Source organism: Hydra vulgaris, chromosome 12 (genome assembly GCF_038396675.1).
Source record: "Hydra vulgaris chromosome 12, alternate assembly HydraT2T_AEP".
Classification (NCBI taxonomy): Eukaryota; Metazoa; Cnidaria; class Hydrozoa; order Anthoathecata; family Hydridae; genus Hydra; species Hydra vulgaris.
The window spans coordinates 26,448,987-26,473,455 of record NC_088931.1 but is presented as its reverse complement, the minus strand read 5'-3'; the positions used below and the strand labels follow the sequence as shown (position 1 = coordinate 26,473,455).

General features: G+C 26.6%; 2 protein-coding genes across 13 annotated transcripts in view; one reads left to right on the top strand and one right to left on the bottom strand.

Annotated features, from left to right (window-relative positions):
• Positions 1 to 732: 732 nt before the first annotated feature.
• On the bottom strand, positions 733 to 5,358 carry LOC136088609 (uncharacterized). Of its 12 annotated transcripts, none has more exons than XM_065812723.1 (7): positions 2,718 to 5,358; positions 2,235 to 2,332; positions 2,000 to 2,130; positions 1,509 to 1,928; positions 1,301 to 1,385; positions 1,061 to 1,218; positions 733 to 916 (listed from the first exon to the last, which is right to left on the bottom strand). In XM_065812723.1, the coding sequence occupies exon 1, from the start codon at positions 4,488 to 4,490 to the stop codon at positions 3,495 to 3,497; it is 996 nt and encodes a 331-aa protein (XP_065668795.1). In that variant the 5' UTR covers positions 4,491 to 5,358; the 3' UTR covers positions 733 to 916; positions 1,061 to 1,218; positions 1,301 to 1,385; positions 1,509 to 1,928; positions 2,000 to 2,130; positions 2,235 to 2,332; positions 2,718 to 3,494. The 12 variants fall into 12 exon arrangements, 11 of the variants coding, with proteins under 11 accessions (XP_065668795.1, XP_065668794.1, XP_065668796.1 ...); XM_065812722.1 differs by having other exon boundaries at positions 1,061 to 1,213; XM_065812724.1 differs by having other exon boundaries at positions 1,061 to 1,385; positions 1,509 to 1,574; positions 1,795 to 1,928.
• Positions 5,359 to 6,234: 876 nt separating this feature from the next.
• The window catches only part of LOC100210555 (sushi, von Willebrand factor type A, EGF and pentraxin domain-containing protein 1), a 36,998-nt gene continuing 18,763 nt past the window's right edge, over positions 6,235 to 24,469 (top strand). Inside the window, exons 1-3 of the mRNA XM_065812732.1 lie at positions 6,235 to 6,589; positions 12,223 to 12,417; positions 23,537 to 23,734. Of these exons, the coding sequence (XP_065668804.1) occupies positions 6,346 to 6,589; positions 12,223 to 12,417; positions 23,537 to 23,734 (637 nt within the window). The 5' untranslated portion in view covers positions 6,235 to 6,345. The remainder of the gene's footprint in view (positions 6,590 to 12,222; positions 12,418 to 23,536; positions 23,735 to 24,469) is intronic.

Sequence of the window (24,469 nt, the reverse complement as noted above, 5' to 3'; positions counted from 1 at the left end):
GAAATGCTCTCATCAATAAAAAAACTCAGTATTTCTGATGAGTCTTTTTATTAATGAAACACAGTGTTAAATGAAAAAAAACTTTGTTAAGTGATTTTCTACTGATTTATAATTTATATATATATATATATATATATATATATATATATATATATATATATATATATATATATATATATATATATATATATATATATATATATATATATATATATATATATATATATATATATATACATATATACTATATATATATATATATATATAATATATATATATATATATATATATATATATATATATATATATATGTATGTATGTATATATATATATATAAATATATATATATATATATAAATATATATATATATATATGTATGTATATATAAATATATATATATATATAAATATATATTTATATATATATATATATATATATATATATATATATATATATATATATATATATATATATATATATATATATATATATATATATATATATATATATATATATATATATATATATATGTATATATATATATATATATATATATATATATTATGTATGTATATATGTATATATATATATAAAATATTTGTATATAAAATTTATACATATTGCTCAAATCTTTATTTGTTTTGTAAAAAACAGGCTGTAAATAAAGGATTTAGCAAAAAATTTATTAATAGAGCAATTCAAAGCTAACTCAAAAGAATAATGAAAGAAAGTAAGAAAGTTTTTTATTGAATTTAACACAAAATTTACATTTTCAAACAATTTATTTAGCGTTTGCAGCATTGTTCATTTTCAAAACTTTTCGATTGAGCCGTGTTCCTGATTGCCTTAAAAATTTCGAAATGCCTAAATAACATTCGCAAATTTTTGCATCATGATGCTGTCGTGTAATCGCAACTAAATCAAAAATTCAAATCTAATTTGAAAAAAATCAAACTGCAGAAATTATAGCAAATAGTTACATAAATGACTGACTAGGATAAACAAAATATATTTCCTGTGAAATAAAAAATCTAAAAAAATGCATAAAACCATTCTTACCTACTATCATATGATACAGGGTGTATGTTTTAAAATTTATCTTCAATGAACCACCCAAGACATTAAAACAGGCCCCAGCGTCCTCGCTCATCAACAACTTTCCAAAAGCAAAAGCCGATTTATATTACCTCCACAACGACTAAGAGAACTCATCTATTCTTAACAAAATAAAAATTACTTAAGGGTCAGAATACATATTATGTTCATTCTATATGAATGAAATTATCTTAATTTCAATACATGGATTTTTAAAATTGACTCTTGAATCACTTTTCTCTTTTATCTATTTTTGCCATCCAACTCAACGCAAATCTTTTTTGAAAATCTTTAAAAAAAAATGTAGTAAAATAAACAATATTATTATTATTTATGTAAAATATTTTGTAAAAAATTAACCATGAAAAATTACCTAAAAGGAAAAAATAAAGAAAACTTTTATTTAATTTACCCTGGCAAGACAAATGTCTTTCTTTGCTATCCTCTTTATCCAAAACACAATTTTTAGAGCCATTTTCTACCAAGGTATAGATAAATTATACATACAAAAATTAAATAAAATTTTTAAACATTATAAAGTGATTTTTATTTAAACTTGTCAACAAACATATATTTATAAAATATTTGTCAACAAAATTATATTCTATAACATATAGTTCTGATTTCTATTAATTTTTTTACTGCACACACACACAGATTTTAATTAGAACAAAAGCAACATTAGGACTTTTTTTAACCAATATATTTGAAGACAACATCATTTTCCCTTGAGATAGATTAGTTTCTTTCGAGAAGTCATTGTTATTTTCAGCAAATGAAAAGCTTGCTATTTCACTGTGTAAATGGGGAGTTGATATTGATTTAAAAACATCTATAATTCAGTAAAAAAATAAGCATTTTATTTTAACAAACCATTATTTAACTTTTACAAAAATAGTTAACCTGCTATATTTGGAATCACGTTAGATGTTCTTTAGCTATTTGAACTATCAAAATAGTATCTTCCGTATAGTTCTTCATCACCAACCGCAATATCTTCATCACTTTCACAAAATGTCATTGCTGTCTTTCTCCTTTAATATAAACTTTACTTTATAAACAAAAAAAGTGCATGATTTGTGTAATACTTTATTGCAAAATTTTTTATTTGTTAAAAACTAATTTTAGTAAAATTTACTTTTGCTTTGTCCCTTTTTTCTCTTCGATGTCAGTTTCAATATTTGAAGTATCTGCTGCTTTCTCTAAGTGTGACTGAGCTTCTTCATAAACACAAATCTATGTACGTAAAATCATTTATCAATATCTAATAAAGATGTAATTGAAATGTTTGCGGCAAAAGCAGGCCCTATGAGAATGGAGTGTAATTGGTGCACCGCATAAAAATTAATGAATTTTAATGAAAAACCCATGAAAATTAATGAATTTTTTAGTTTTTAAAAAACACTAAAAGTTTAAAAAAAACTAAAAGCATTGTTAAAAAAACCCGTTGGAATATTGGATTTAAAATAAGTGATATTAAATGAGAGAATAGTCATATTGTAAAGGGGGCCTAAAATAAATTTGCACCAGCACATGTTTATCCTCTCTAATGCCCTGGTCAAAACATACAGTTCAATATCTAATTCAATTATTTTACATTTTTTTATAGTAATATGCAAACCTGTAGTGTATAAAATCCTAGCAGGGTATGTCTTCCAATCGGAGGTTGATGCCTGCAAGTTTGTGACAGCTTTATGAATCACTTTTAAATGGCAGCCAGAAGCATTTCCCTTCATTTTTCATCCAACTTTTAGCAATCACTTCCACTTCTTTAATTTTTCCATTTTTTTTTTGGAAAAATTGTTTTTAGGTTGGCTAATGAATTTACATAACAAACGTCTAAGTAAGATGTTTCAAAACAATCAGGAAAAAACTTTCGAACTGAATGAGGATTTAGAGCCTTGCATCTTACAAGATCTACCAAAATCTTCTACTAAAATAAACCCTTTGCCTTGAATAAAATAAACTCTGTCTCATAGATTTGATGTGATCTTTTTATTTACCACTTGGGCAGAAATTTCTTTACCATTCCTTTCTCTAAGAAAAATATCCAACTTTTTTCTCTCATCTAATTGATTCACTATTTGGGCAACAGTCTGATGTGATTTTCACACCATTTTTTTAATTCAACCCAAAAAGTTTTCAAAAGGAAAAGCTGATAGATGATCAAGACTCTACCCAAAGTTAATACAATCATCAGCTAAATGAATCATGCTAAGAACATTGTATGTTACCAAGATCTCCCCATACAAAATTTGTACTTCTCTGACAAACCATATAAGCAGCTGTTTAGCAAATGCCACTAACAATTCATTTTTGGCCATTTTATTAGAAAGCAGTATGTGCATAGCAATTGAAAAAGAAATAAATAAGTCATAGTTTTATTTATTTTTCCTTTTTAAAACAACAGGTCCAGCATAAAGCAGAATAATCGAAACTCTGTTGCTTTCCACTTCTCAAGTTCATTTAAAGAGCGTGGTCTACGTTGAAAATTGGATGGTGTATAACTTCGTAAATTTATGAGTTCATTTGAAATACTTTCTTTTACAGATTGACTTATTCTAATACATCGGGGACCTTTACACCAGTTTATTAGAAGTTTTTTAACTACTCCAAGACATATAAGGTGCATATAGTCTAATGGGAATCCAGTTACCATTGGGAAATTTAACTGAACAAGTGGAGAAAGACTCTCAAGTTGGTGACCTTCTTTATAAAAATTATTTTTAAAAGCCATGTCAGTACAAAGTAAAGTAGTAGTTTCCAATAACCTTACGCCATGTTTTTGTGTGCCAACTGCCATACATCTTTCACAGCTATGATAGCCACTATGCCCTATAATGCATTTAACATATGCTCTTGCAGGCGCATCACAAACAAAAGCTTTAATAGTCACCAGAAGCTGTTTATACCCATTAGTTTGCAATTTTTTCATTTCAAGAATAAAATCTTCAAAGTACTCATCCAAATTGTTTGGTTTTCCCTGACCATGCCAAATTGCAACAGCATAGGATCCTTTTCTGTTAATTGTAACTAGTATAGGCCAAATAGAAGTCTTTTTACTATTGTACATAGGTGAACCATCAATACTTACAATTAGATCAAGTTTTTTCTTATTTCCAACTGTTGATAAAAAATAATCAATTGCACTTTTAACTCCAAGATATATATAATCGCCTCCACTGACATATAAAACATTAACTTTTTGAAGAGATTTTTGTAATGTCTGCCAGCATTTCGGTATAGATGGAGTAAATTTATTTAAGTGAAATAAAAGTGCATTTAAAGCATCATCTTTTATACAGTATTTTAATGACCACTCATATAAAAAATCTTTTGTTGAAGTTAGAGTATCAATACTACTGTATAAACTATTTTTAAATGTTGTCAACATCACAATAATTAGATTCAACTTTACTTAAACAAAATTTATTTTGTGGCAAAGTGATTGAAAACATCAATATATCACTGTGCACATCTTCAGAAACTTCAAAAATCTTTTGAATGTCTAAATCTAGATGAACGCAATTCCCTCTACCAACAATGTTGCACTCTTCAAGAAGATATTTTATTCTTTTTTCAGTATTTCGTTTTTCTTTCATAAATTCTCTCATATATAGGCTTCTGTCATATTTAGGCATTATTATCTTTATTTTATTACATCACAAAAGAAAAAAAATTAAAGGCATTATTATTCTTATACAGAAAAAATCAATTTAAATTGCATTTTGTACTACATGATTTAAGTTTGCAGTCAGAATTTATCAGGCAAATACTTGCAGCCATTAATAATTTGCTATGATAATAGTAATGTTATTATAATAAGCATTAATAGGCCAAATTGCTGCTAAGTTGTGACTTTTTCATGTTAAATTGTTAAAATATTTATATTAAGATGTTCTATTATCTTCAAATAGTTAAAGAACTACCCTAATTTCATTAGGATAATCTTTATTCAAGAACTGAAAAATAATTACTTAATAAAATATATGTTTTTCAATAAAGTTTATATTCGTTTCATACCGTAATACAATTAAAATTTGAACAAACATTTTATAACCACCAAAAATAACAAAAAAAATCCCAGCAGAAAATGCTCAGCAAATTACTGTTAGTAATCGGCTCAATAAATTTGTTTTTTGTCAACTCAATCAACGAACGCTCAGAGTTTGTAAATACACGTTGATTTGCTGTTGATAACATTGCTGTTGCTACAACATCCATTTATGGTTGATCGCCGTTGATCGCTAATGTCAACGCAAAATCAACGTTGATCAACATCAAATCAACGCTTCATTTTTTAGAGGGTTATATTGTAGGACGTAAATAAATGTACATATTTACAAGATTAAGATAAAATTTTAGTGACCTCAAATATATTTAGTAACATAGTTTAATATAAATATATTTTCAAAAGATGGCGATAGTATTCACTTTTAAAAGAGAATGTTCTAATGGACTTCATTTAGAATTAATTGTTTCACACATTTTTATTTACTATTATTTTTTTTTTTTGAGGAATAAAAAAGCATTTATGATACGTAGGATACCATTTTGAAAGTTTTAAAAGAGCACTTTACAAATTTTTAATCACTAGGGCACTAGTGATTAAGATTTTTTTTTTCAATTATAAAAACAAGAGCACATAGCAAACTTTTTATCACTAACAACCCTAGACAATTAATTGAAAAATAAAAATATACGATTGAATTTCATTTTTATTTTAAAAGTTTGATTAGAAATATGAACCTTTTTTTTTTTTTTTAACTTTTAATTGACTTAATTACTTGGATAGCTACTTCGTTTTACAAATTTCAGGGGGTGCATTAGTTTTAATTTTGTCTAAAATTAAATTTGTGTCATTTAGAATTTTTGTAAAACCAAAGTAGGCCAAAATTTTGGCTATCTTTGGTTTTAAAAAGTTTTCGTTTTAGCCGATCACTAATTACAATCATAAACGTTATTTTTCGTACTCTACGTGTAGTTTTTTTTCACTGTCTTGAATAATTTTTTATTTAAAACTTTACGATATTATAAAAATATGCAAGGTGTTAAAACAACATTTAAAAAGTATATAAAGACATATTTATTCAGCATTATTTTAACCCTATATATAAGTCGATATCTTTTGTGCATATAGGTTTCATTTGCTTGTTTTTTCTTAATTTGTTTAGGAACTATGTTTCATTTATACTTATCTATCTATAAATATAACTCATTCAGTTGTATTTTTTAAAACGTGGTGTAAAATGAAAATTATTTTGTTCTATCTTAGCTTTTTTATTATTCCGTTTACTTACGCATGCAGCTCCAGGTCAAGTTGTAAATGGACGGTGTGTTATACAACTTATCCAGAATTTTCACCAAGACCAGCTTCAGGAACATGCGTTATGCAACAGTCAGTTGGAATTAATTCGATAGAAACATACAGTAAGGGTGGAGGTTGCCCAGGAAACCAAGGGTGCTCTGAGCCTGTTAGATACCGAACCTGGTGTAAGTTATTTGTTAAGGTTAGATATTTGCTAAAATAAAATAAATAAAGACAAAAACTAACAACTTTTAAGTTGTCAAAGAAAAGATATATATATTTTTTTATTCAAATTTACAATTTGTATTTTTAAAAATACAAACAGCCAAAAAAGAAGATACAGTGTTAAAAAAATTTCAAATTTATTTGTAAATTATAAGTAAAAATCACTCCGTAAGATTTAAAACGTAATTTTTTGTTTGACACTGAAATAATTTTAATAATTTTGCCATACTTTAAATGCCTTTCAGAAAAGAGTTCCATAGCTTAGGTTCTCTATAAGTAATACTATATTATTCAGAAAAGAGTTCCATAGCTTAGGTTCTCTATAAGTAATACTATATTATTCAGAAAAGAGTTCCATAGCTTAGGTTCTCTATAAGTAATACTATATTATTCAGAAAAGAGTTCCATAGCTTAGGTTCTCTATAAGTAATACTATATTATTCAGAAAAGAGTTCCATAGCTTAGGTTCTCTATAAGTAATACTATATTATTCAGAAAAGAGTTCCATAGCTTAGGTTCTCTATAAGTAATACTATAATATTCAGAAAAGAGTTCCATAGCTTAGGTTCTCTATAAGTAATACTATATTATTCAGAAAAGAGTTCCATAGCTTAGGTTCTCTATAAGTAATACTATATTATGTGTACTTGTTTACTTTTTATTCGTAAGATATACTTCTGATTTAGATTTTTATTAAATTTACTTATAAAGATTTCAGGAGTTAGGTAATTGGTATGTTTATACATAATGTTTAAGTGTTAATAAATATATATATATATATATTTTTTTTTTATCATTATTTTTTTTTTCAGTTTACAATGTTAGTCGTGTTACATAAATCTCAAGTCGTAATACATAAACATAAGTTGTAATAGGTTTTCGAAAGAAGATCATAAGGATCTTATCATCGGAACCTTAAAAAGTAAAAATATTTATTTATAATATATATATATATGTATGTATATATTAAAAATTTAACGTATTTACATAATGCAAAGATACAGCACATTTTGATATATAATAGGCTGAAGATTTAACAAATACATTTTACATACATTTTTAGTAGAATTTTAGAATGTTGTCCATAGAGAGAATTAATTTTTTTAACTTAATTTTAAAAACAGGAAGATTTATAGAAGGATCAAAATTTGGTAATACTATTTTATTCCAAAAATGGGGTGCACGATATGAAATACAAAATTGATTGAACTTTGTTCTACAAAAAGATTCATTTAAAAAACTATTATTTCTTAATGTGTACTTATTCATTGGTTTTAAAGAAAAAAGGTCATTAAAAACTAAAAATAAATCTTTTTTCCATATAAAAGTAAAACTTAATGTACTTGTTTATTGGTTTTAAAGAAAAACATGTGTACTTATTTATTGGTTTTAAAGAAAAAAGGTCATTAAAAATAAAAATTAATCATTTTTCAATATAAAAGTAAAACATAAGACATTAAATATGTTCAGTTTATAAACATCTAGAACCTTCATATAATCAAAAAAATATTTTGAACTTGAAAAACGATCCGCATAATTACGCAGATTGCATGTTTCTGACGGCGATAATGATGTTGTAATTTACTTTTATCCGTACTTCCCCGGGCGATGATTGCACAATTTATATAAATGTGTATAAATGTATTATAGGGTTGGGTTAGGTTTTTTTTGTTTAGATAATTTCGGGCTTTGTATAAAATGCCAATATTTTTGGAAATATTTGTGATTACATGATCAATATGTTTTCTCCAAGCAATATTCTCATCAAGATAAACACCTAAGAATTTTATAACAGTATATTTTTTATTATCGTTTCATCAATATAAATTTGAGGCATATTACTTGGTAAAAAACGTTTTTTTGCGCAGGAGTGAAAGATTTTGTTTTGTTAATATTTAAAGTTAACTTAATAGCTTTGAACCAATTAGAAATGTGATTGAGTTCTTTGTTTGTAGTTCAAAAGAGTTCATAAATACCAGTATGGGGTAAGAAAAGATTAGTATCATCAGCGAACATTATACTTTTCAATTTGGAAGCTTTGTTTAAGTCGTTTACATAGATTAAAAATAGTAGTGTCCAAGAATAGAACCTTGTGGGACACCACAGGTTATGCTCAGGGGTTCACTTTGCTGACCATAATAACTATACACAAGTTGTTTTCGATTTGTTAAATAGCTTTCAAACCATTTTAAGATTTTATTGTTTAAACCATAATGTTTAATTTTTTGGATTAAAATGTGATGATCGACCGAATAAGATGCTTTTGATAGGTCAATAAAAACACCTAGCGTATATTAAGATCTTTCAAAAGATTCAGAGATGTTATGTATAAATTGAATAATGGCATGTTCAGTTGAACTCCCTTTTCTGAAACCATACTGATTGTCATGAAGTAAGTTGTTGTAATTAAAATAATTGTATACTCTGTTGAAGATAGTTCTTTCTAAAATTTTAGAAAATATAGAAAGAACAGAGATGGGACGATAATTACTGATATTGGATCTGTTGCCTTCTTTATGGGTAGGGGTAACCCTGGCAAGTTTTAAACGTTCAGGAAAAATACCTTGATGAATAGATGCTCTAAAAATTTTAAAAAGAATATTTTTTAATTGTTCTTAGCAATCTATAACAATATTTCCGTTTATTTCATCTGCTCCAGGTGCTTTATTTTTTTTTAAAGATTTGAAAGTTTTTTCAAACTCATCAAATGCTAGTTCGGACGATAATTCTTCAGAGCAAATATCTTTATCAATAGGTATCAAAAAATCATAAAATGAGGTTTGGGTTTTTGGTATTTTACTTGACAGAGTTGATCCAATTTCAATGAAATATTTATTGAATTCATGAGCTATTATTTGTGGTTCATACAAGCTATTGCTATCAACTTTAAGCATTTGTGGCAAAGAGCTCGAGCATGTTTTTTGTTTTCCAGTAATTTCGTTCAATACTTGCCAAGTGCTTTTTGAGTCATTCTTAACCTTATTAATTAATTTTGAATAGTAAGTTTTTTTAAAATATTTTCGGATTTTTTCGAAAAGATTTTTGTAATCTTTGTAAATTTTTTTGCCAGCTGGTGTTTTTGTTTACAGATAACTTATGTATATCTTTTATGTATAGCTTTATTAAACAATATTTTGTCTGACTTTTTTTCCCCGTAAATTGTGGGAAGTCAGAGGAGGAAAATTTCGTTATTTAAAATAATTAACAATGGCGAAAAATATTTACGTTTAGCAGGTTTAAGGACAGGATAAATAAACTTTTTTTTAAACCAATTATCAACCATTTTGCCAAATTTAAGTCAAATATATTTTGTTAAGCTGTATTTGTACTTTCAAACCGAAAATAGACATTATTAATTTATTTTCTAATTGCAGATTTGTAAAAATTATAATTAATTAATTTTTTTTTCTTACTCATAAGTAGTGACCGAATTCAGTCAGATTAAATTCAAATTTAATTTATTAAATTCAAATTTAATTTATTAAATTCAAATTTAATTTATTAAATTCAAATTTAATTTATTAAATTCAAATTTAATTTATTAAATTCAAATTTAATTTATTAAATTCAAATTTAATTTATTAAATTCAAATTTAATTTATTAAATTCAAATTTAATTTATTAAATTCAAATTTAATTTATTAAATTCAAATTTAATTTATTAAATTCAAATTTAATTTATTAAATTCAAATTTAATTTATTAAATTCAAATTTAATTTATTAAATTCAAATTTAATTTATTAAATTCAAATTTAATTTATTAAATTCAAATTTAATTTATTAAATTCAAATTTAATTTATTAAATTCAAATTTAATTTATTAAATTCAAATTTAATTTATTAAATTCAAATTTAATTTATTAAATTCAAATTTAATTTATTAAATTCAAATTTAATTTATTAAATTCAAATTTAATTTATTAAATTCAAATTTAATTTATTAAATTCAAATTTAATTTATTAAATTCAAATTTAATTTATTAAATTCAAATTTAATTTATTAAATTCAAATTTAATTTATTAAATTCAAATTTAATTTATTAAATTCAAATTTAATTTATTAAATTCAAATTTAATTTATTAAATTCAAATTTAATTTATTAAATTCAAATTTAATTTATTAAATTCAAATTTAATTTATTAAATTCAAATTTAATTTATTAAATTCAAATTTAATTTATTAAATTCAAATTTAATTTATTAAATTCAAATTTAATTTATTAAATTCAAATTTAATTTATTAAATTCAAATTTAATTTATTAAATTCAAATTTAATTTATTAAATTCAAATTTAGTTTATTAAATTCAAACATTTTGTTTTGCTTTTTATATATTCATAAGTTTTGGTGTACTCTTTTATTGCAACATGGTATCCAGTTTTTAATAAATGGAGGATAAGTTGTTTGATTTTCAATGCAAAGATCACGATGATTCATTGCTTCAAAAAAGACAATTTACCATTACTAAAAAGAAGGTCACAAACCTTTATTGTTTCCTTAGTTCATAGTTTATTAGACGTGTGTATTTTATGTCTTCATGATATCACACAAAAGTATTTATCCTATGATGATGGTTCTATGAAATTTAATCTATGGGACAATAAGGGAAAAACAACAGAGGCTGGTCTATATATAGAAAAAATTATAAATGAAAAGCTAATTTATTCAAATAACTATCATTTTATTTGCAAAACATGTAACACAAATGTAAAAATAACATTGGCAAAAATACAAAAAAATATAAATGCCATCTCAAGAGGTCGTAAAATTCTCCAAGAAAATTCCTTTTTTTGAAATTTGAGGTAAGTGCAGTTCTTTAACATAAATAAGATTAAGATGCTATATTCAGTAATGAATTTACCACCAGGCACTTCTATGTTGAGGAAATTGTCATATTGTTTCTGAATAGTACTGATAACTTAGTTAACTAAATTTTTGCGCATCCTATATAAAACCCCCTCGAAACTTTACAATATTTCATTAAGATCAAAGAAAAACCGCATGAACATATTTGTTCCGGTAGATGATAAATTGTTTTAACGCAAAAACCAAAGTTTTCTCGTCTGACTTCCTAAAGTTTACGAGTAAAAAAAGTCAGACGAATTATCGTCTATAAGTTCATTTGAGTTTCTTTAATAATATTTAAGTTACCTTCAAAAAAGTTAAAATAATCAAAAAGATCAAAATTTAAAGTTTTTTAATCTTCGTTAGCAAAAAAATTTTCAACTAAATTTTAAAAATAAAAAGTAAAAAAAAAAACAAGAGTTTAATCAATAACTCATTATAAAAGTATTACTAATTTTTAAATAGTCGGCAAACTTTCAACTGCATCTGTAATTTTTTGCCTAAGTTTGTGTACTATCAATTTATTATGTAGAACTTTTGCATAATAGCCATTTTTTCTATTACTAGTACAGAATACAAAAACACTGGACGCTAGTTCAGATTTTATAAAATTTCTATTTTATTATTTTTATTTTTTATTAGCTATTGTTCATTGTTTTCATCGGAGTAACATTTTAGCTAACTATTTTTAAAAGTTAACTAAAAATAATTAATATGTAAATATTTATGTAAATATTTATTGACTAGGTTCTTGTCAAGAGATATATAGTTGTTGGTGGAGTGAATGGAACCAATGGTCCGGCAATATAAATCATAACACATGTGGATATCAATATCGTTATAGAGTTGCAAACAAAGTTTTTAAATACACAGAAAAACCAAATTGTCATGGTAGTATAACAAGTTGTAGTAAGGAAAACGAAAATGAAAGCAGGACGTGGTGTATGTTAAGTTTTATTTTTGTTTATTTTTTTTTTTAATATAATTAAAGTAAGAGCCTTAGTTTTCTATTATATATATATATAAATAATATATATATATATATAAATAATATATATATATATATATATATATATATATATATATATATATATATATATATATATATATATATATATATATATATATATATATATATATATATATATATATATATTTGCGCATCTTGTTTTTGTGCATAATCAGTCAGTCTCGTTTTGAAACTTCATTGATCTTATTGATCTGGTTTTTAAGCTGCTTGCATGGTTCTTTGTATAGTGGGTCAATCAAGGCAACCTTTGATATGCTGACCGCTCAGACCAAAGATTAAGTTTTCGGGTTGTTTTTTCATCTTCATATTTTACTTTTATGAACATATATATAACAGTTAAAAACTGGAACAAAAAATGATATCAAAAACAACATAAAACAAATTCAAATCAAATCAATTCCTTTATTAAATTGTTTTATAAATATATCAATGAGAAAAAAATCCGTGAAAACTTAAATTTGAGTTCTTAAAAATAAAAATGGTGAAATCATAAATGATTAATTCACTATAGTTACTGATCTAAATAAATGTTTTCATCCTGCGTGTGTTAATGATAATAATACAAGCATTATTAAATTGCATGGTATACCTTCAAATTTTTCGTTAGACACAGTTCTGATAATGTAAAATGATGTTCAAACTAGACTGAAAGCACTTGATAGTTGGGTTTTATTTTGTTCATCCTTATGTTTTAAAAGAATGCAGATTGTCAATATCATACCCATTATATTTAGTGTTCAAAAACCGATTGAGACAAGTACCCTACCAGATATGTGAAAGAAAGCAAATGTAATGCCAATTTTTAAAAAAGAAAGCAAATTAAGAGCATCAAACTACAGACCAGTCTCGTTAACTTAAATACTTGTGTTAGATACAAATAAAGTATTAGAAAGCATAATAGCTGATTTTATCATGCGACACCTGATAAAAAATAATTTACTTTCAAAAAACAACATGTTTTTATGAAAAGCAAGAGTGTTATAACAAACCTATTAGAATACATAAATATTTTAACAGATGCGTTTCATAATGGAACACCGGTAGATGTCTACAGACTTTAAAAAAGCTTTTGATAGTGTTTCACATAAAAAGTTATTTTTCAAGTTATTGACTTCTGGTAAACTTCTTAAGTGGGTAGTCTGTTTCTTAGCTAACAGAAAACAACGAGTGGTTTTAGGTGAAAGTGTGACGGATTGGGTTGATGTTCTTAGGGTTTATTCTAGAACTTCTCCTTTTTTTGTGTTTATAATTCATTAACCAGAAAATTTTATTAATGAATGTTGTTTATATGTTGACGATGATAAGATTATTGCGACTGTTTCTTCTCAAAATGATTCACAATTGCTTCAAAATCATTTATATAAACTTGAGGAATGGTCTGCAAAATGGGAATTAGGATTAAAATTTGAAAAAATCTATCTACTTTGGCTCAAATAATGTAGAATTTTCGTATTTTATGAACAATAACATTAAACTAATAGAAATTGAAAATTCAAAACTAGAAAAAGACATTGGTGTTTATATATCAAGTGATTTAAAATGGACAAAACAAGTTAAATATGCAGTTAGTAAATAGTATGCTCTGACTACTAAATAATACATTAAAGTACAAGGATAAAGGTCTAATAAAAACACTGTATTGTACGTATGTTTGACCAAATTTAGAATTTTCGATTCAAGTATGGAGTTTGTATTATACGATTGATATTAATGAACTAGAAAAAGTTCAACGAAGAGCGCCCAAAATGATACCGGAAGACATCTTGAGTATGAAAAATTTTGGTGTGATATTTTGGGTATGACAACTTTGGAGACTAGATGGCTATGAAGCAACTTGATCCAGCAATTCAAGATATTTAAAGGTATTGAAATAGTTCATATTGAACTAAATCAAGCAATGAACTCTATTTGTACATCAGGTCCAGCATCTAACATTAGTAAAACAGCAAATGAAACCTGAATTGGTAATAAATTGTATAAAAAGGCAATATTTTTTCAGCAAAAGGTCGTTGATGGATAGAAAAGTCCATCAGCAGAAGTCGTTCAATATATTACAGCTAATGACTTGAAAGCAAAAACAAACAAGAGAAAAACGTTTAGTTATCAAAGTCATTATTTAGAAACTAAATTACTATATTCATTAATTAATATATACCGGTCGACATAGATATTGCCTGACGCTTTATCTCAACAGCATTAACTATTATTATTATTAAAAAAATAGTTCAATCAGATGACTTTTAAGTCCCCCTTTAGACAAAAGTTGTTAAGATATTGAATACACCCAAATTTTCCTTTAAAAAAGGAAAGCTTGAGTGCATTCAGGGTGTTTGAGGGTGGTTTAAATGAAAAAGTTATTCACTTGTTTTTTTTTAGTGCTTTGTTATCATTATTTTCACTTTAAAAGAGTATAGCATCATGTTTTTTACATATTCTTGGTTAAAACGATATTTAAGAAACGGAAAAAATGAAAAATTTACGTCACGCAATAGGTTATGAAATCAGCAAGTTTTTATACTTTATGTTCATTCAGATAGACAGCTTGAAAAATTGAACCCATTTTACAAGTTTTTGTTAAATTCTAGGTTTTTATGTAACCAATCTTGGCAATGGGGGATAATGGGGAACTGAGTCTTGTGCCCCCTCCCTATATACACTTTTTTTTCCCCCGCATAAATCAACCAAAACCAACAAAAAAAAACGCTTTGCTTTGAACTAAATAAGTAATTAACCGTTTAATAAAAATCATTACAAACATTATCATAACAAAAATTATGCATTAATTGAAATAAGTATTTTAAAATGATTAACAACTTTCTAAATCTACTTATAATGCCTTTTCTTTAGTTTAAAAAGTGACATCAGGCTTTCGAATTGACCTTCCTCTGTCGAGAATTAAAAGTTTGTAGCGTTTGTTTTATATATATGTATATTTATTTTTGATGTGACAACCAGTCTCTCACTTTCTGATTATCCAACTTTATCAATGAAAAAAAAATTAGATTATAAAACTGATCAATCAAAATAGATACCTATTCTATCTTTCCCTCTATGTTTTAATTTTTTTTTTTGATCCGGTATTTTGAAAAAAAGCAAAGCATCTATAATGGCTGTTTTTTTATCCATAGAAATATTTTTATTCAAAAGTGACAAGGAAACAATTCTTGAATCAAGAAACCATGTATGCTTATAAAGAGGTGCTAGCGCAGCTTCCAAACTTCAGGTTCAAGTTCTTAACCAGAATCAGCACTAGTGTCAGTGGAACTAAAGTCTAGTTATGAGGTAGAATCAATCTTAGGAGATTCCTTTTGTAGCCTTTTCCTCTTCCTCTTACTACCTTCCTCTTTCCCCTTCCCCTTCCTCATACTTTCAGAAACCTAAAATTTGTTTTAACATAGTGTATATGTATATTATACAAATGATGTATATTAAATAGTAAACTTTAATAAAAAAAAAATCAAATTAACCCACAAAAACAACATAAAATCTTTTAATGATTTTTCTATCTTCTGATCCAAAAGTCAAATGTCTTGGTCCTTTCTGGTCTTCCAAAAAAGTTAAATCCTCGTGCTTGCCTTTATCTGAGCGTTTTTTATCCTCCTATTATGGTCCTTAAAATCTGTAGAACTAATTCAAAACAGCTTTTTCAAAAATGAAATAAACTCTTTTGAATAGCCTTGTCTCTAGCTGTTCTTCTTTAGAAAAGTCAATATTTTTATTTTTAACAAAAAATTTAAAGCAACTTATATAATTTTAATGAGATACGTACATATAACAGCTGGTTTAGCTTCATTTATGATATAAGTTTATTTTTGTTTGATCTGAAATTTTTCCTCTTCCCTATATCTTTTATAACTTTTTTTTTTCATTTAGTATTTAATCCAAGTAGACTTAATGATCTATAATTAGACGCTTAATAGCGTAGTAATATAATTTTACTTTATATTGCATTTGATTAATAACGATCACGTAAATATGAAAGTTACGTAAAAAATAAAATAGTGTAATGCAATTTGAAAAATTGTATATAAAAACTCTTACCAACATGAAAAAACAGTGCAGGAAATTCTGCTCTATTTTTTTAAAATAATTTTTTTATCATTAGCAGATTTTTATAATCTTCTTGCGTAATATAAATGTGTATATATTTAAAGGTATAACCATTATAGCCAAACATGGACTGCACCAATGCCATTATCTTAATAAGAGGAGTGGTAAATATATGGTTGACACATGTTTCCCACACGTGACCCACGTGAAACTTTTACTCACAAATATAGTGCAGCGTTCGTTTCTATTTAGTGTAGTTTTCAGTGATATAAGCATTAAAGCCACACATACACCGCATCAAAGCCATTCCATAAATTGATTAGCATACGATTTTTATTTACTTTCCACATGTGGCTCATGTGGATCTTACGCATAAGAATAAAGTGTGGCGTTCGATCTGATTTAGTGTGGTACATATAGGATTAACATACAACTGCATTGTACGGCAGTTTAGATTAAATATAACATATATGTATATCTAATGTAAATAATACCATTGAAAAGTAAAAAAAAAAAAAAAAAAATGAAAAGGAAAACCGCTACGATAAACCGCATTGATGCCATCCCATAAAAGAGAGTGGTACATACACTTGACCATGTATGACCCATACATGGTCAAGTGGTTTAAGCGGTCGTAGCGCCGTGGTTAGAGCGCTTGCGTTTGAAGCAAAAGATCCAGGTAAAAAAATGTGCAACTACCATAATATGGCACTTTAGTTTAAAAATCACATTTTTATATATCTAATGTAAATCATACCTATGAAAAGTAAAAAACTTATGAAATTATGAACATAACTTTATTACAAAATATAAATTGGTTTGAAAATAATTCCAGTATTTTCTATCGCACAATAAATTTATCCAATAATATGTGCACTACACACTAAAAAAAAAAGGTAGAAATTTCTACCTGAGGGTAGGATATATGATATACCCTTAGTAAGGTATAATTTTCTACCTTTTAAGGTAGAAAATTATATTAAAAACAATTATTTGTCATACAATTTTCTAACTTAAAGGTATAATTTTCTACCTTAAAAGGTATAAAATTATACCTTACTAAGGGTATATCACATATCCTACCTTAACTAAAAATTTCTACCTTTAATTTTTAGTGTGTAGTACATGGAAAAACAATACGTTTTACAATGTGCAATGGCATGTCAGTGAAATAAACCTATTTCAGCCCAATTGAAATTTAACTGTTTATGTTGCCACAAAATATCAGCGTTTTTGCCTTTGCGCGGCGGTGTCGCAATTATGCGGTCATCTATAATATAAAGACCCAGGTCACTAATTCCCTAATTCCGTAACGCTCTAATTTATTACTCCATAGCGGTTAATTATGATAAAAAAGATTTTTTCACGCGCTTTAAGTAATTAATCAATTAGTTTAGACCACGGCGATTTATACTGCAGGCCTTGCCAACGTACAAACGGCGTATCTGACTGGGGCCTATTTTAAATTACGCCTAACTATAGTCTCCATTTTAGTGATATTAAAATATGGGTAAAAAATTTTGCATTATGGGTAAAAATATTGCAGTTATGGCTGTACTACAAATTATTTATCTGCAAAAAAAAAATCTGGTAATTTAAAGTTCACAGTATATCGATTTTCAAAAAATGAAGAAGAAAAACAAATGTGGATTAAAGTAATTCTAAATGCAAACCTAAAAGTAACTATGGCATTGTAGTTTGTGAGTTGTATTGGTTGACAAATTTTTAAAAACAAATTGTAAGAGGAAAATATTGTCTTAAATTTCCACCATCTGTTTGGACTGGCTACCGTTTTGTCAAATTCCCACCCATCTTCCTTCATTACTTTAAATAACTCGTGCTTTTTCGTGTTTTCGAAATTTCCCTCAAGATGAACTTTTTTAGAAAAAGATTTAGAAAAAATTCTTTTAAGTAATGAAAGAAATTTAGGTGTTCCATTAATATGATTTTTGATTAACAACACTGTTCGTTTACTACCACAAGTTTGTTCAAATAGGGTTCCATGTTTTTTAATCAAGGTTGGTGAAGATTTGTATTTTAAAATTTTATCATTATGGTACCGAAAATAAAGTTCCTTCAATTTCTAAAAACAGAATTTCAAAAATCAACACATGGTCTATATTTGAAGAAATTTTACGTTATTTGAATAATTTGATTCCTGGAAGAAAAGATATTGTAGTTCAGGAACATTTAGCTTCTATGGGTTCACAGTGTGTTGGTAGTATGATTTATTTTAAGGTGTAAGATTTATTCTAAGGTGGTTATTATTAGATTTTTTCAGTAATTTGCTACATACAGAAGTTTTCATAAGTAATAGCGAACAGATTACCAATTGCATTCTGTAAGAACTTTGACAAGAAAAAACTTCAAAAGATTCTAAATTAAAGAAAAAGCATTTTTTGATTAATAATTTTCTGTCTGTTGAGGAAAGACAGAACAAAGAGTTTGTTTTTTATTGCATGATGAGGTTTATGTTTAAAAAAAGTTGTTATACCATGGTGGTACATTATTCGGAAAAGCAATCGACGACTCAACTTATCTTGCAAAAACTATATTGGTTCTAATGGTTAATTGCTTATTCGGTGGATCATCCTTCATTTCCAAAATGATTCCTATAAGTAAATTAAACTCTCAATTTCTTTTTGAAGCTATGATATGCGATGAAAATAGAATTAATCAGACATTTTTTTAAATCTATGAAAGATCAGCTCAAGATAAACACTGGTTGACTTTTGATGGTACTTTCATAATCTTTGATTATGTCCATTTGTTTAAAAACCTTAGAAATAATTGGCTTACTGAAAAAACTGGTCAACTTATTTTTTACGATAAAGGAGTATGTGAAGTAGCACAATGAGATCATTTAAAAAAACTTAATGAGCATGAATCCAAAAATTTAGTTAAATTATCCAATTCAAATGAAGTTTCGACCGTGGTGGGCTTAATATTCTCACAGATAATACCAGTCAATGGGTAATATTTTCTTTTATAGTTTTCAATTAAATCAAAAGGATAGAGTATGCAGAGTATCATTAAGTAATGTTTTAATGATGATATCATAGTTTTACAACTTTGAGATGCAGCAACACCATGGAAATATTCTTTCAAGCATTTTTTTTAAACAAATTATGCAAACTTCTAACTCCAAGTTCAAATAAAGAATCTGCTCAAAAAATATTGAAATTATTATGGATTCTTTGACAACATTATAAAAAAAATTATATGTAACAGGTACGGGTCTAGCTTTTTTTGATGTTTGAGATAACTAACTTCCAGACACGGAAAAAACTCCAAAAATTTATACGTTTATACTTATGTCAAATAAGAATGATTTGCAAAAAATTGCAATAATTGGGGTCTGGGAACAAAAAAGCCCTATAATTTTGGCCACAACTGCCCTAAACAAAAGAGCAACAAGTTAAAAAAATATTTTTTTTATTATTCTTAAATAAATTTATATTCATCGATAAGTTCTAAATTTCACACGATAATCTGTTAGTGTTTTAAAAAATATGACTACACAAAGTTAAAACTCCCCTCAATTTGAGGGGGTCATAAATTTTGTTTGATCATAACCTTTGAACGCTTAAAGATTTTAAGAAATTTAGAATTTATCGATAGATATAAATATCTTCGCGCATTACAGCTGTTGATTGGGAAACATAATTCACTGGTCTAAATGCAAACGATAACTACCAGCACTTGTAGTAAACGTGTATAATGAAGCCATCAAACTATACGTCCCATCAAAAACAACATCTTTCACCGAAAAATACTAGCAATTGGTAACACCAAATATTATTTAAGCGGTCAAGGTTAAACGCGTCTTTTGGACCAAGTACATTAATGCAGGTCACGATACGCACAAATTGCTTAAAGAATCACATCGCACCGCATGCAAAAATGTTACTAACATGGTAAAATCTGCCAAGCGCAACTACAAAGAGAATCTCGCTAGAGAGTCGGAAAGCAACCCTAAACGCTTACATGCACGTGTGCAAAGCAAACAGAGCGTCAGGGACACTGTTAAATTGCTAGAAACAACTAATAGCAACATTACTACTGATACCGGCAATATATGCTGGTTGTTCAGTAACTATTTTTATTCGGCTTTTGTTTTGGAGCCCGCAGATCTAGCTTTTGAAAGTCGTACTGAAGCCATTTGTGTCGTCGACCCTGGAAGTTTTTCTATTAACAGTACAAAAGTGCTGAAAATGTGGATATCGTCTGAAATATGTGGATGTCTTCCTGAATAGTTTAGTTAGAGTTAACTCTAACTAAACTATTCTTCCTGAATAGTTTAGTTAGAGTTAACTCTAACTAAACTATTCAGGAAGACATCCACATATTTCAGACGATATCCACATTTTCAGCACTTTTGTACTGTTAATAACTAGTTATTACAAATTGTACTGTTGTACTGTTGTTAATAACTACTGTTGTTAATAACTAGTCATTACAAATTGTACTTTTGTACTGTTGATAACTAGTTATTACAAATTGAAGAGTGGTCTTTCTTAAACAGAAAAAAAAATGGTCAAGTTTACTTAAATTTGTTACTTTTAAGCAGGAATTATAAAAAATGAAAGGAGAAAAAAGGTGGTACTCTTAAATACTTAATACACAGGGCCGATAACACGGGTTTCGAAGTAGGGGGGGGGGTAAATTTACAGTCGTAAATTTACAGTCGTAAATTTAAAAAAAAAGTCTTGTATATCTAAACTTTTCATTAAAAAAAAAAACGTCCTTTAGAAAAAATGTGGGGACCCCTGGCCCCTCGGTGCGTCGGCCCTTATACATAGCAGTTGATGTTTAATAATTTAAAAAAAATTTTCCCACCCACCTAAGCTTATTCAGACCCCCTCCCCCCTTTTATTGATTTTTTTCAGGGATGCGTGATCGCACTTATGACTCCGGTTGGAAAGTCACAAAAAGATTACTTCCTAGTTTTTAGTATCTCCAAAAATATAAAAAAGTTTATGGACTACAATTGGGAAAAAAACTTTTAGTTTTTGAACCCGCAGTCTTTAGGTATAATGCCAGTAAAGACTCCAGGCTTAAAAACAATAACTTTCAAGCTATTAAGTCTTATGAATTTTTTCTTTTTGCAGATCATAAGTCAACCAACATGTTTATAGCTTCTAGAAAAAATTGATATATAGCTGAAGTCCTTTTGGAAATACGCATCCCTAATTTTACTTGTAATGAACAAAGAAACTCAAAACTAAAAGCTGAAAATAATTTTTATTTACTATTTTCTAAATTCTGAGACCATTCAGGTCATAAAAATTAGAAAATATAAACTCACTTAAATAAATAAAAATAAATGTTCCTATCTTCCTGTTTGTTAATAACTCCCTTCCTCCCCCTCCCCTTTTCAAACAAAAATTTGATTTGTCTATTGCTTAAAAGAGTTTAACAAGTTTATTAGGCTAAATTTTGTTTGGTTATGTGACCAGTTTGTTTCTCATCCTTTATTTACAACTTCCTTTACAAATCTAAATCAAATTGAAAAAGATAGCACAAAATTAGAAACATCACCTTCTGAATTACCAATAACATTTACCACTTGCAGTACATTGCCTAACTGGAAGTCCCTAGCCTATTGCTGTGAAAACTATTTTCTTTAAAATATTTTTAGTTAAAAAGCAAAGGTAGATTGTTTATATTTGTTATGATATTCTAATGATTATTACATTCTGAATATAAATTAGCTTTTAGGCTCAATTTTATAAACTATTAAATGCCAAATTAAATAAAATAATAAATGCTCCATTATATAAATCACGCTGTGACACATAATGTCGAAAGTGATAAAATAATGAAATGCAGAAATAGATGGTAAACAACTTTATTAAATATTGATGTTTTTCACCAATAATTGTCTCATCCAAATATTGCCCACTAGTCGATAAAAAAGCAACTGTTTATTATTCATAAAAACTAATTTAGTAAGTATAACGTGTTTTGTTTAGTATTAAAAATTTAATAAAATTCTTAGAAACATTAAATAAAAATATTAGATTATGATTCTAAATTTCCTCATTAAATTTATCTACTAATGAGATACATTTGACAATGTTTTTCATTTTTGTTTTAGGAAAAACCACAATCCAATTTATATAATTCTAACTAAATTATTTAGACAATTTAAAAAAAGAAAAATTTTTAACTTAAAAGTGCTTATACATCTGCGTTTTTTAATTCAACTCATTCATGTTAAAATGTTGAAAAAATTTTTAAATTTAGGATTGGAATTTGTAGTCAACAACAAATAAAGGAACAATTTGATATGATCGAAGCTGTTTCAGTTTTATTACTGTCAAGTTACTCTCAGTTGCTTAATACAATGTGGGATGGGAATAAAAGGATGGATGGGAATTTTTACCTAATGTAATAAATGGGGGGAGATAAGAAAAGAAGGAGGGGGTGGGGTGTGGATAGGCAGTCTTAACAAACAGGTGATTTTTTTTTTCCTATTAGTAAGTTTACATTTTCTAATTTTTAAGACCTTAACAGATCTAAAAAATTAGAAAATAATAACTAAAATTTTTTTTTTTGATTTTGGTTTTGGATACAGTTTCTTTGTTCATAAAAAGAAAAATTTAACAAATGGGGGGAGGGGATCTTAATAAGCTCTGGGTAGGTAGGAAAATTTTTCAAAACTAATTAAACATCAATTGCTGTGTATTGTATGCACAACTGCTGCGTATTGTATGCACAGCATCAACTGCTGTGTAACTGTATGCCCTTAAGAGTACTGCCTTTTTTTTCCTTTCATTTTTCATAATTCCTATTTTTTAAGTAACAAGTTTAAGTAAATTTGACCATGTAAATTTGAAAAAAAAAGTCTTTCAGTGGTGTAAAAATCAGCAAAATCTGATATTTAGGGTTGATTTTATAAAGTTGGATACTTTCACATGGAATTTATTGTTTTGCTTATTTAACCTATTATTTTGCTTATTGTATAATAATTTTCAGGTAGCTGTAAGAAAGTAGCATTATGTATTCCTTCTGAATGGTCATCTTGGAGCCCCTCTCCAAATTCAAATACTTGTATAAAACAAAAGCGATCACGAGATAAGATTGCAACTTATACATATGAAAATCAAGAAACAAATTGCAATGGTGTAAATGATAGATGTGATGTTGGATACCTTGAAGATGAAAGAGTCTTATGTAAGTGTAGTTCATAAATTTGTATTCATTGTTTAATTTTAAGTTTTTATTACACTTATCTACATTATCTACTGAAATTGTTATCTTGTTTATAATTATGTTTATTGTAGTGTGCATAATTATTAAAATGCATTGTTTTATTTAAAAATCTTATTTAATTATATCTACTTATCATACTACTATATTCGCTTGTTTTTTTATTTTTCCCTTCTGTCTAACAATAACTGTACTGAGTGCCTATGCTATTTTTCACTTCTTCTGTCTATCGATTTGAATGTTGAGTGAATTTATTTTTAACTTCTACTGTTTAACATTATGAATGCAAAGCAAATTATGTCTATATTATTTTCACTTCTGTCTAACAATAACTGTACTGAGTACCATTGCTATTTTTCACTTCTTTTAGTTCTTTTCACTTCTAACAGTATGAATGCTAAGTGCTAGATTCATTTTTAACATTGTCTTTCTAGCAGTATGAATACTGGGTGCTAATGTTTTTTTCACTTCTGTCTAACAGTCATATTGTGTAAACCAGTGATAGCACATGAAAGTAAAAATATTACAACTGTTTTTAACATTTAAAAAACATTAAATTATGTCATGTAATCTACTTTTGACAGGCTATATTTTCTGGATTTTATAATAATTGTAGAAGTAATAAGTAAAGATAATGGCTATTGTTTTTTTTGTTTTTTTTGGTAAAAAGAGAGATGCACTTATGATCTTTTAAGAATT